General features: G+C 33.2%; 1 protein-coding gene, 1 long non-coding RNA gene and 1 other non-coding gene across 3 annotated transcripts; 2 read left to right on the forward strand and 1 right to left on the reverse strand.

Annotated features, from left to right (window-relative positions):
- Positions 1 to 303: 303 nt before the first annotated feature.
- LOC142100544 (small nucleolar RNA SNORD50) lies at positions 304 to 375 on the forward strand. The gene has a single exon (XR_012678843.1). It is a non-coding gene; the product is annotated as a small nucleolar RNA SNORD50 (small nucleolar RNA).
- Positions 376 to 2,280: 1,905 nt separating this feature from the next.
- Positions 2,281 to 12,680, forward strand: LOC142099367 (E-selectin-like). Its single transcript, XM_075182747.1, has 15 exons — positions 2,281 to 2,360; positions 2,796 to 2,878; positions 3,319 to 3,717; positions 4,143 to 4,250; positions 4,402 to 4,587; positions 4,785 to 4,970; positions 5,501 to 5,686; positions 6,370 to 6,555; positions 6,858 to 7,034; positions 7,492 to 7,668; positions 8,736 to 8,921; positions 9,040 to 9,159; positions 10,176 to 10,197; positions 10,294 to 10,366; positions 11,408 to 12,680. The coding sequence occupies exons 2-14, from the start codon at positions 2,839 to 2,841 to the stop codon at positions 10,358 to 10,360; spliced, it is 2,040 nt and encodes a 679-aa protein (XP_075038848.1). The 5' UTR covers positions 2,281 to 2,360; positions 2,796 to 2,838; the 3' UTR covers positions 10,361 to 10,366; positions 11,408 to 12,680.
- On the reverse strand, positions 3,215 to 5,927 carry LOC142099368 (uncharacterized). The gene is made up of 3 exons (XR_012678525.1): positions 5,479 to 5,927; positions 4,499 to 4,579; positions 3,215 to 3,682 (listed from the first exon to the last, which is right to left on the reverse strand). It is a non-coding gene; the product is annotated as an uncharacterized LOC142099368 (long non-coding RNA).
- Positions 12,681 to 13,075: the final 395 nt, after the last annotated feature.

Raw genomic sequence — 13,075 nt, forward strand, 5'->3', positions numbered from 1 at the left:
GCACTTTTGTAAAGTTACCTTTTTTGTCTGACTTTACTAATATGTGTCACACACACTTGTATTGGGCGATCAGTTGTGCCCGTGTATATGAACCATAACACTGTTACTTTAAAAAAATCCTTAAGGGCTGCACTGCAAGATGAGAAATATAATGCTATGGGGCATATTTAATAATTAATCTAGGATTTGAAGCTTCTATAAACAGATACTCTGTAGCTTGATTTTCAGTAGGATGCAGAAAAAAACACCTTTTCAAATCTTTTATATTGGTGAACATAAAGGTGGTCAAACTTAAATTTACCTGAACTGTGATGAGTCTATCCCGAACCTGACTTGTGTGATGACACACTTTATTATGGATCTGACTGCTGAGTTCATTTACGTGGTGATAAAAGCTAGGTATTTCAGTGAATAGTTGGGAGTATCTTGTATGGAGAAAACTATTTGGTTAGCTTCTCAGCATGAAGTGTATTGACATTGTTTATCCATAAAGTATGTGTTACATATTTTACTGGCCATGCCCCTGTGTGCATATTTGTACAGATTATTTTTGCGTTTCCTAGGAGAATGCAAGCAAGGCACTGATCCTGCCGTATAAGTCCAGTGGTACTGCTGTTTAAGTCCACTGATCCTGCCATGTGTTGGGCCATGTGTTTCTCCCACTTGTGTCGCTTAGCTTAGTCATCCAGCTACCTCGGTGCAACCTTTTGGCCTAAAAACAATATTGTGAGGTGTGAGGTGTTCAGAATAGACTGGAAATTAGTGGAAATGATTGTTATTGAATGCTATTAAGGATAATAATAGCGTAGGACTGAAAAAAAAAACCAAAAAACTGGATTTTAGCACTTTTTATGCTTTTTTTAAAAAAAAATCAGAACCCAAAACCCTAAATCAGAACCAAAACCTTTCGTGGGGTGTTTTAGCAAAACAAATCAGAACCCAAAACCTCAAGCTAATCAGAACCCAAAACCCAAAACACTAAAAGTGGCCGGTGCACACCCTTAGTTTTAAGATGGCAAGAAAGAAATGAATGGTGTCTGTGCTCTGAGAAAAAAGTCAATCATAGCTGGTTTGATCCAGAGAGGATGCTAGGAACCATTTAATTCATTTTCTGGTATTATGATTGCAGCAGATGACAACATCACAATAACTTCTTCCATCAGAGGGCAGTATCAGGAATATGCTGATACAGATATCTCCAGCCTGCTACTACTATTATAGTCATGCCAACTGGATGAAATAAACACAGTTTTATTGCATCCAGTTTACAATGAATATGCAGTGGTCGAAGTGGACTGGTATACAATGGTATGCTATACCGCCATTTCTCCTACTGGCTTGATTGAACAAGTATCAAATTCCATTCAATTACTTTTTCCACACTGCCACTTCTAAAATTCTATGCTGCCACTTCTAAATTTCCACTTTGACCACAGTGTATATGTAATATAAAATATAATGTAAAATAAATAATATACAGCTTATGACTATAAACTTCACCTAGCTGATTACATTTTAGGTAAATTGATGGGTTTGCCCTAACTATGTTATGCTTGATTTACAAAGAGCAGAATTTAGAAAAAAAAAGTGTTGTTTCCTAAGTGTGCCTTTTTTCCCCTAACTGACTTTAAAAAAATATATCTATCCCAATATACTATGACAAGAAAGCCATGTTAGACAAAAGATTTACAGTATATTTCATGCTGTGACAAGAACGCCCTGTACCCCAGATACAAAATTTATTAAAATCTACTTTGGCTAACTAAATGTTTTATTCCCATTGAAACACCCAAGTGTAATAAATTGGTTTGGTCATAAAAAGGGGACACAGTAGCTTTGGTCATTAAATGGTGAATTATTCTAATATTGTATTATATTTTGCTTTTGAACAAAGCTAAGCTTGTAAATGATTGTCTCTTTTTGAACTCAAAGCAGCCTGAGTGAGATTTCTAAACTAATTTATGATGTTAAGCTTGTACTAATACATTAAGTTCAAAGCACATCAAATTTTATAGAAGAATTGTAATAATTATTGTTGTTGAATTAACATAAGCCAATTTAGTATATCGATTTACTGGTGCATCAGTAATCATCCATTTTAGGTAACAGACTAATTAAAAAAACTATTTTATAATGTGGGATACTTCTGGGAAATTCCTCGGAATTTCTGTTTCCAGAGAGACATCCTTCTATTTTATGCAAATGAACTGACTGCACGTCATTTGGATATTTCTAGCAGGCAGAGTATAAAAGATCCATGGATCCAGCAGTTAAAGTTCAGCTTGCTGTAAACACTACAGGATAAACCTCTTCTCCTGAAATATTGGCTATTGAAAGAAGATTTTTTACAACATAAAATAGTAAGTAAATGATTTTTGGAAACTTATACTTACATTATATTTCTTTGCTTTAAAAAATAAAACAGTACAGCTAGTTTTAATTCAATTAACAACTGGGATACTGACTTATATAAGATAATAAACAGTAATTGAAATACACTATTTCTGAAATAGTTTTGAACTTTGGGAAATAAAATGTATTATTCAGAAAAATAAGGTTTTAAAGCTGATCTACTTGCAATTTACAGCTATTGAAACTGAGAAAAACACTTTAAATGTAAACACATCATAGGTATTGTATTTATTTATTTATTTAATAAACACAAATCAACATGGGTGTACTTAATACAATATTGTCATGATTAATGCATAGTGCAGTTAGTTTCTGTGTGTGCATGTTTATATATGTTGTACAAATATAAAATTGTACAATATATTTTTTTTATTTTGTTACAGAACTCCAAGCATTATTACTAGTGACTTTTTTGCCCATAACAGAATGATGGAATATTTATTTTATTTCTTCATAGTTAGCTATGGTAAGTGAACAGATTTTTACACATCTTTCTTACCAATTTCATTTGATAAGAAAATATTGCTTATATACTTATTTGTCATCAGTGAGTTTGCATATATTTAGGTTTATGATTTGAATATTTTCAGTTCTAGCAACAAATGATAAAATAAACTCATGATCATTGCTATGTTTAAAATTGAATTTTGTAAACTGCATCTAAATTATACTTGTTAAATATAATCTCCTCTTTGAAACATTTCTGTGATTGCAAAACATAAACAAATAACATTTAACGTGTTTTTAATCTTAAGAAACTCAGTGATCATTTTTTAAAATAATTTACTTTATGGTTCTTAATCAAATTCACTGCAGACCATTTTAATGTAAAAACCAATAAGGATAATATAAAAATAGAGAAACATTGCTGTATGTTTGTAATACATTAGCTTTCCTTCTTTGCAGGCTTTTCTCTGATGTCTTGTGTACATGGCTGGACCTATCACAATTCATCCTATAACATGACCTACGATGAGGCTCAAATTTATTGTAGAAAACACTACACCGATATGGTAGCAATTCAAAACCGTAGAGAAAATGAGTATCTGAACGACAAACTGAAGTTTAATCCATCATATTACTGGATAGGCATTCGAAGGAACAATATTACTGGAGAGTGGTTCTGGGTTGGCACCAAGAAGGTTTTAACAAATGAATCTAAAAACTGGGCCAAAAATGAACCCAACAACAAGAGTGAGAATAAAAATGAGGACTGTGTTGAGATGTATGTCAAAAGGACAACTGATTCGGGAAAATGGAATGATGAACCCTGCAATAAGAAAAAAGTTGCTTTGTGTTACAAAGGTATGAAAGTAATGGCAATATTAATATGTCATTTGTACAGCTAAATCATTAATTTCATGTTGCAGTATGCTACACATTGTGAAAATAACACATAACAGTATTAGATATATATAGATAGAGCAATACGTACAAGTTAAAACTAAAATTGATTACTTTTCGTGCAACGAATGAATATTACATTTGCACTTTAAGAGTTAATTTACAAGTTATATATTTATATGTACATATTCTAATATTTGACGACTTCTTACATCTAAAAAAAACTGTATGAGCTTACCAACTGCACACAATCTCTCTCTCTCTCTCTCTCTCTCTTTCTCTCTATATGCTGTTGACGCATCTTCAAATGTTACATATACACTGACACTACAACAATTTAAAGCTTTGCATTAGACTAAAATGCAACATTTTTCCTTTATTTGCAGCGTCTTGCCACTCTGCTTCCTGCAACAGCCATGGGGAATGTATTGAAACCATTAATGATTACACTTGCAGCTGCTATGAGGGATTTTATGGAACAGACTGTGAGCATGGTAATTATGTTTTTTTTCATCAACAGTGTTGCAAAGAGATCCCCAGGACTACAGTGCACAGTATATATTTATATTTTTTTTAGTGTAAGGGAAATTATTTAAATATACTGTAGCATACTGTATTAAATGTATCTGGGTTTTTTTTTTTCAGCTGTCACTTGTCCAGAAGTAAAAGGCATTGACCATGGATCAGTTGTGTGCACTCATGTTAATAGGAACTTTACATATCAGACAAGCTGTAGTTTTACCTGTTCGGAAGGGCACAAATTGGTTGGCGCAGAAAATCTACAGTGCACTTCAAAAGGAGATTGGGGAAGTCATATTCCACACTGTAAAGGTACATAGATGGAATGTTGTTTTAAGACTTCTTTAAATGGCCTTTTAATTCACTACTAAACAAACAGTGAAGTTTATTATATTGGTCTATTTATTTCCTGTAACACAAAAAACAGTTTTGCATTTTTAATCTTAGTAGCTTTTCCTAAATTAGGAAAATGGACACTAACAATTTTAATATGTTTTACAATTATTCAGTTATTCAGTGTGAGCGTCCAGAGGAGCTAGAGAATGGAGTAATGAAGTGTTCTAACAATGGAGAAATGCTACCAGATAAATCCACATGTAATTTTAGCTGTGATGAAGGGTTTACCTTGGTGGGATCCCTTTCAATACTTTGTGTGACTACTGGTCAATGGACAGAAAGATCTCCAAAATGTGAAGGTACGAAGGACATCTTTTGCACACTATTTTCACCACTCTAGTTAGCCAGCATGTACGACATTCTGTATAAAAAATTCTAATGGTAACCAGGAAATGACCTGGAATCTATAACTCACATTATTGTGACTTGTTGAATTAAATTATATGTGTAATGTCTAATGCCATTCTCATTCTGTCAGTGCAAAGCCAATGCTATTCTCATATGTAACATTGGTATAACTAATTATTTATAATTTTGAATAGTATTTTTCATTTTGGTCTACAAGAAAATCAAAATGTGTTTCACAACTTTGGTTGGATTGTTACCACATGAGAATATTGTCTGTTGTTAATAGGAATTGTAGTTCCACAATATCTGATAGAGCATAAACTTGTTATTTTTAAAGGAAATGTTCCCTGAAAATGTATGTTCAATGAATAAAGAATTGGCTGATGACACTTTAGTCCATGTTAGCCTTATTCAAAACACAAGAAACGATAGATGGGAATAGACTAAACCTAATCTTACCTTTGTTAAAACTTTTGTTCAGCTATTCAGTGTGAGCATCCAGAGAAACCAGAGAATGGAGAAATTAAGTGTTCAAACGATGGTGAAATCCTGCCACACAAGGCCATGTGTAATTTTAGCTGTGATGAAGGTTTTATCATGGTGGGATCTCCTTCAATACTGTGTTTAACTCCTGGTCAGTGGACAGAAAAATCTCCAAAATGTAAAGGTAAGAATTTAAAACTTACATTTTAATTGATTGAGCAAAGTTAGGTAAACTGTAATTTCACAATAATTGAGAGCACAGACTTGGTTATTATGTATTCCTTGAAAAATGTAATAGTAGTGAAAACCGAACTGGTATACAATTTCCAGTCCATGTTTGTTTTGGTCTCGACAAAACAAATGATAGTTGGAAAAGGACTGAGCACAATCGTTTATATTACATTAGATTACATAGCCTCAGTGTAGTTTGGTATGAGCCAATATTCAATGCTACATGTACTTTTCAAAAGTAATCGGCAATTGTCAAGCTTCAAAGCAACATTTTTTCCAATGGTATGGACACTTTTGTTCATTCAACTACCGTAAAATGCTTTTATATTTTTTAATATATAAAAAGATGTGTTATGATTGTTCAGCGTCATTGCTCTTCTGATGAGCCATATTGTAGGACACTCTTTATGTAGCTTTGTATAGTATGTTTCAATTTCTCCAAAGATGACAAACTGAGCTCCCCAACAGTAACTGGACTGCTACTGCATGATGACATTGATTGTTGTTGATAGTAATAATAGGCCCACATAATCTAGAAAGCACACATTTGATGTTTCTAATGGAAGAAGTTATATATTTTGTAAAAGGAAATCTATGTACTTATTTTGTGATTACATGTATACTCTTTGTGTTCAGCTATTGAATGCAAGCAACCGGAGAAACCACTGAATGGGACCATAAGCTGCACAAGTTCTGGAGAAATGCTGCCACATAAGTCCACCTGTAATTTCAAATGTTCAGAAGGGTTTAGACTGATTGGACATTCTTCAATAATTTGTGAAATTCCGGGTCAGTGGAATGGAGAAATCCCAAAATGTGAAGGTAAGGGAAACCATAAATCCTACTTCATGATTTGCTTGATTATACATTATAAATAATTAAGTTGTTGGATTTAATCCTAAAATGTTCTTTGATTCTCTCATCAAAACATATTTTCAAAGTCACTGTGATTTGAGCTTTTTCATGGTTGGATATTGTGACAAAAAACAATAACCATTTTCAGCCACCTCACACATCCTGTATTTTGGTTGGTTAATTATTCAATATAAAACATTCCATTATCACAAAAATTATATATTTTATGATGACAATAATTCTCTAGTAATGTTTCCATCTTTCCTTAGCTGTGCAGTGCGCTTCCTTGGTCACCCCTGAGAATGGTGTGGTGGAATGCCAGGAGGGATCAAACTACAACTCCACATGTGCATTTTTCTGTGCAGAAGGCTTTCAAATGGTTGGGTCATCCAAACTCCAATGTTTGCTTTCTGGAGAATGGACATCTTCAGTACCCATATGTAAAGGTATAGTTAGTGACTGCTTGTACTTTATTAGAGTTGTTTAGACAGAGCAGTTAAAAACTAATGCAAATATAAGACCCCTAGGGGTAAATGTATGAACCATCGGTTACTGTAAGATGCAACTATGCAGGGGAAATCTAAAGCTGCTTTTAATTTCTTCTGCAAACTCAATGATTTGCGATGACTTACAGAAACCGATGGTTCATACCTTTACCCCCTGGTGTCACTTTGTTGAATGTGATTTATAATTATGTCCAAAATCTCAGATTACTGCAAGTTAAATCCTTAACACAACCACTATAAAAGTGAATGTTGCTCTTATATTTAAGATTTTTAAAGAACATACATAAACAAATTTGCATAAAAGGCTGGTGTATAATTATTGGAATTATTAAAACATCTGACTAAAACAACTCTCAATTAGTACGCTTTTTAACGTATATTTTCAACTAATTTCTAGCTGTTCAATGTGCTACTTTGACTGTTCCTGAAAATAGTCAGATGAAATGCCAAGATACAGCCAACTACAACTCACAGTGTGCATTTAGCTGCTCAAAGGGCTTCAGATTGATTGGATCATCAATACTCAAATGTCTATCTTCTGGAAAATGGACATTGGCTGTTCCCAAATGTGAAGGTAAGTCCTGGATTGATTGGACTGTGTTCACAATTGTGATCTTTCCTTTTATACTCTGCATACTGCATAGGCAGAAACATGATGGAAATTCCTTTCAGCTTCTTTCAATGGGTTGTGTACATCAATGAGTTAAACATTGAGCATTGCTTTTGCAGTGATTGGTCTTGAAAAAGTTTGAAAGGATGGAGTGTTCATAGCTTGAGGAGATTGTATATGACATCATCAAAAGAAAAAAGAAGAAAGAACTGACATAACTTGCTGCACTACAATCTTGAAGACTATAGTGCACCAATTTATGTCGGTTCTTTCTTCTTTTTTCTTTTAATGATGCCCATTTGCACTGACTGGTAGCACCTTAATGTCATCAATTTGATACTTGAATAATTCTAAAATAAATAAAACATGATATATTAGTTTAGATTATACATAGTAAAGTCTAAATAATACTAGTGCAACTACTACCCTTCTAGTAAATTCGAGATTGTATATGAATAGGCATGTTGCTGCCATGAGGCGAGGTGAGTAGCTCGCTTCAGTTGGCAGGAACTAGAGGACAACAGTGGAAGACAATCCTGGGGCTTCCTATGCTGCTCTCCATAATATAGTCCCCTGCTGTCTTTAACTGCAGTTCCTTCAATGTTGATGAGAGGGGCGGTGATTGGTCAGTGAATGACCTGATTACCATTCATCAAAGATAGTGACGTTTGATTGGGTCACTCACTGACTAATCACTGCCTGCAATTTTGTGTTAGAGGAGCGTGAGTAGTTGTGATTTACAGCTGGGAAACCTACAGTAGTTGGTGATAAGATGAGCCAATATTATTTGTTATTTGGGCTGTCCACATCATCCCACTCCCACAGGGGGAGCTCACAGGCACAAAATGTCACTGGCATCTACAGGTGGGCAAGGAACAACCCTACATATAAGTAGTTTCATCCAAAACACAACCAACCTGCCCTCTACTTTTAAATAGAGCAGTATAAATATCTTTAATTTCATGATTCTTTTTTTGCTGTGAATTTTTTACACTTTGTTAATAAATAGTCCCCGTTGCCATTTTTTTCAGCTATCAAATGTGATGCTCTCGTTGCTCCATTCATGGGAAACATAAACTGCACTCACCCATTGGGAGAGTTTGAATATGGTTCCATTTGCAAAATTGACTGCGAATATGATCTGCTACTGAATGGAACAAATACTCTAAAATGTGACAGTAATGGAAATTGGACTTCAACACTTCCATCTTGTGAAGGTAAAATATGTTAATTCATAATAAGGTTTTATAAATGTTGTGTTCATTGTACTTTAAATTAATAATTTTTACTTTTAATTTCCCATCTATTAACTTTTAAATTGTATTTATTTTATAGTTAAGATAATGCCATATGAATCAGCAACCTACTTAACAGTTGGAGTTCTTACGACTGGAGCTTCTGTCTTATCAACTGCTTCTCTCCTCATCTGGCTTATAAAGCGTTTACGTAAAACAGGTGAACTATTAAGTTGATTACTAATATTAAAAACAAGTATAATGTACATATGGTATTCTCCACCTTAAAAAAAATCCCAAAACTACCAAACGCTGTGTAATGCTTATGGGCACTATAAACTGAAATAGTGACACTCACCTTGTCCTGTCCCCTCCAACACAGCTAAAGACTGATGGCTCTTTTTATTCCTGATGGTTATCGCTCAGTGCATCTGGCATGTAGAAGTCAATTGGAAGCATGTAGTTGCTAATTGTGTACTGCCCACAGACAGCACACAATTATTTTATGTTGGTTTAGAACCTGTTCACTTTTAATGTTATTATTATATCTTGCAGTGAATGTGGTTAAAACAATACAAAACATAATACATTATTACAAGTAGAGAAAATAAACTACTAGCATGAAATTATCTTTCTTTCTATATATGAAACAAATTTATACAATAAGGTTACAATAAATTTTCTCTTTATTCTTTTTTTCTGTAAAACCAACTTTATAAACTAGCTTGTCTGGTTACAGGTACATGTGAAAATCATGGTAATTAATCATAATTAGTAATGGTAATTACTAGTCAGTAGTGGGCGCTCTTCTAAACAATTGATAGTATGCTGTTCCTTATTTAATTTGATATTACAGTAAACATGTTTTAAGTTTTAACATTGGCTCACTATTTAACAGTTTAATAATGTTTTCAATTAACTATTGATCACATCACCTATCAGAGTATTCCTAAATAGGGCATTGCATTTACATGGATTATAATCAGCAGCTATTAAAATGGTGGTATAGTAATTGTTTACAAATTTTTGCACTCCAAAAAAACCTGTTTACTGTAAAATTGAATTAATATCAAGTATGGGATTCTCACATCAAAGTATGATTTTTTAAATTTATTGATAAATGACATCAAATTTTCTTTTATTGTGTATTAAGCCTAATGCCATAGTAATGTCTGGCCTTTTTAAAATTTAAATTTTTGCATCTTCACATACTAACCTTTTTTTTTTTTTTTACAGCTCATAAATTTACTCCATCGAGGTAAGATAACTTTCTCAATATTAACTTTAGTTTAAATATATGTACAATAAAAGATTTACAGTAAGACTTAGATCATACTTCTCTCCACTCCTGCAGCAGTTACCAACATCTTGAAGCAACAGGCGTCTATCAAACTACTGAAGATCGCAGTGGTAGTGTGTAAAATATGGTAAGTTAATTTAGGTAGCCAAAATAAGTAAAGCATATTTAGAAGGTATTATGCCAATTACACTCAACCATGTCTAAATCATACCCAGCAATGGCCAAAACAGCAATGTCCAAATTGGATCTAGCAATGACCAAACCATACCAAACAGTAATCAAATAATAACCAACAGCATCGAAATCATACCCAGGAGTTTCCAGATTATACCCAGCGCACCTTGTGGGCATTTGATTACCCAGACTTCTGGAAACTGCTCCCCTGAAAATGTTCAGAGTGTGTGACTGAATGAGTGTGATACTCTCACCTACATAACATAGCTTTCCTAGCTACACATGAAAACGTTTTCAGCACAACAGTTACTAGCTACAGCAATGCAGCAGTGCCTAACAGAAAATAAAACGTGTGCAAAAAAGTGCCTCCACCTCAACCTACTTGGAGCAATCTGGGCCATTGCTCGCCTCTGGAAAATGCTCAGGCCAGTCATTCTTGTTCCCGGGGCAGCAGCAGAAGTAGTGCCCATCTAATCCTGATGCAAACTACAATAGTATTTCTGTGGTGTACACTTATTTTTTGCCATACAATATTTATTTCTGTTTAAATTATCACCTAAATATTATCTCCATCCCAAAATAACAACAACTAGACACTACTCTAGTTTTTCTCATTATACACACATAGTCCTAACTGTTACACTTATTTATATATTAAACATAAAAAAAACGTATCATAAATGTTTCAAAAAGCACAAAAATACTGTGGATTTAGTGGCTCTATATAAATATATAAGTATAAATGATGATGGTGATGATGATGAAACAGCAAATATATATTTTTTTCACTTTTTGTGTAAATGTAACACATCAAAGCATTACATTTTGTCTACACTGTCAACACTGCATATTTATAGCAATCCTCATAAAACAGATTCATTTGGTTCATGCTCTTGAGATCAGGTTAAAAGACAAGTATATAGTTGTATAATACAATTAAAATTTATATATAACATTATATTTAATATATCTACTACTGTTATTTGTTTTGTAGGTCTCTTTAAACATGAAAATATTGTATGGAAGCCAGAACCACCGTTTTACTGGCAAATAAAGACAATTCGGGTAAATGGTACTATAACATTTTAACCATCTGCAGCACCATGAAAAGGGAAATGGAAAACATTGTTTGCAAGAGAAGAAACCTAGTTTATTGAATCTGAGAGACTACTGCACTAAATCTACATAGATTTAGTTAATGTATTTGGATAATGTACTCGGATACACATTGCTTAACTATCAGTACAGTGCTGCAGAAATAGAAATGCACAACATAAAATGTATGTTTTAGAAAAAGTTGTAAAACAACATGTTGCATACGATATGCAAGATTGTTGATGCTCAAACATGAGCCATTTCACCCAGTACAAATGTTCTGCTCTCAATGTTCTCACTTATTTCAGTTATCAAGATAGGTAGGAAACTTGGGGTCAAGACATTTTATACAGAGGAGAAACTGGTCAGACAGGATAGTCAGAAATGTATTTAACTATACTGTAATAATAGGTACATGTTTATAACAGTCTAAAGTTATATCATCCCTGTGGGATAAAATATATACACTCATGTTTGTGTTAGTTAGTTTATAATTTCCTGTGTATTTATTGGCAAAATTAAGAAATCAAGGAAGAGTTTACAGAAATATCTGTAACTGGATTTTTCAAGAATATGAAAATGTGTGTAAAATATGAAAAAGCTTTAGATCAGGGTGACTGAGTTTTGAAAAATAGTTTGCCAAACACAAATCTACTGGCAGCTTAGACATCACAAATTATTCTAGTATCAAATAACAGAAGCGGCAAGTCTGCCAAAGCCATTACCATAGAGGGAGAACTGCAAGGTTGCAACAGGATTATTTTCTGTTAGTGAATGAATGTCAAGATCACTATAAATAATATATTATATGTTCAGTAAGGAATTATTGAACTTATTGCAGAAATATTCAGGGGGCCTATATGATTAAATATGTTATATTAATTAAATATAATTGAACTTTGAAACATACCTTACAAGAATGGTTCTATTTATTATTTTTTAATGAGGCTTCTACTCCAAATAAAAATGACTGTTAACTTTTACTATGCAACTAAAGTTCGATAGTGTATATGCTTTGTTGTGTATCTAGGTGCTGTTTTCTGATGCCTTGAAGTTACAAATATTAATACAAAATGCATTACCTATTGGAGTGGTTGATTTCCTAGTGTTTGAAAATAAGGTGTAATATGTAATATTATTTAAAGTATTTAATTTATTTGTGAAATGTGTGTTTAGTAGATCTTTTGTGGAATATAGTTGCATATTAATAAACATTTTTATCATAATAACTATTGATCTTGTTATTATTATAAATACAACTATGTCAAATTCCGTAGAACTTGTTCTGATCATGTCCTCTGGTGATATCACTTTGGACATCAAAAGAGAGATCATATGGTTCACTGTGTCATATCTGCCACATCGCAAAAGAAACACTGTGTCCTGCACCCTTGCCGCACCAAGCCAGCACAATCAATCAATGAAAATAATGAAGAAAAGGCTGAATTGGCTACAGTATATATTAGGGAGAATATTTAAAGATGGCACAATGCCTGTTTTTAAATGTAAAATACACTTATTCATATTGTGCATATTGCCATAAAAAATGAGCATCTCTGTGTCTATA

Source organism: Mixophyes fleayi, chromosome 8 (assembly GCF_038048845.1).
Source record: "Mixophyes fleayi isolate aMixFle1 chromosome 8, aMixFle1.hap1, whole genome shotgun sequence".
Taxonomy (NCBI): Eukaryota; Metazoa; Chordata; class Amphibia; order Anura; family Limnodynastidae; genus Mixophyes; species Mixophyes fleayi.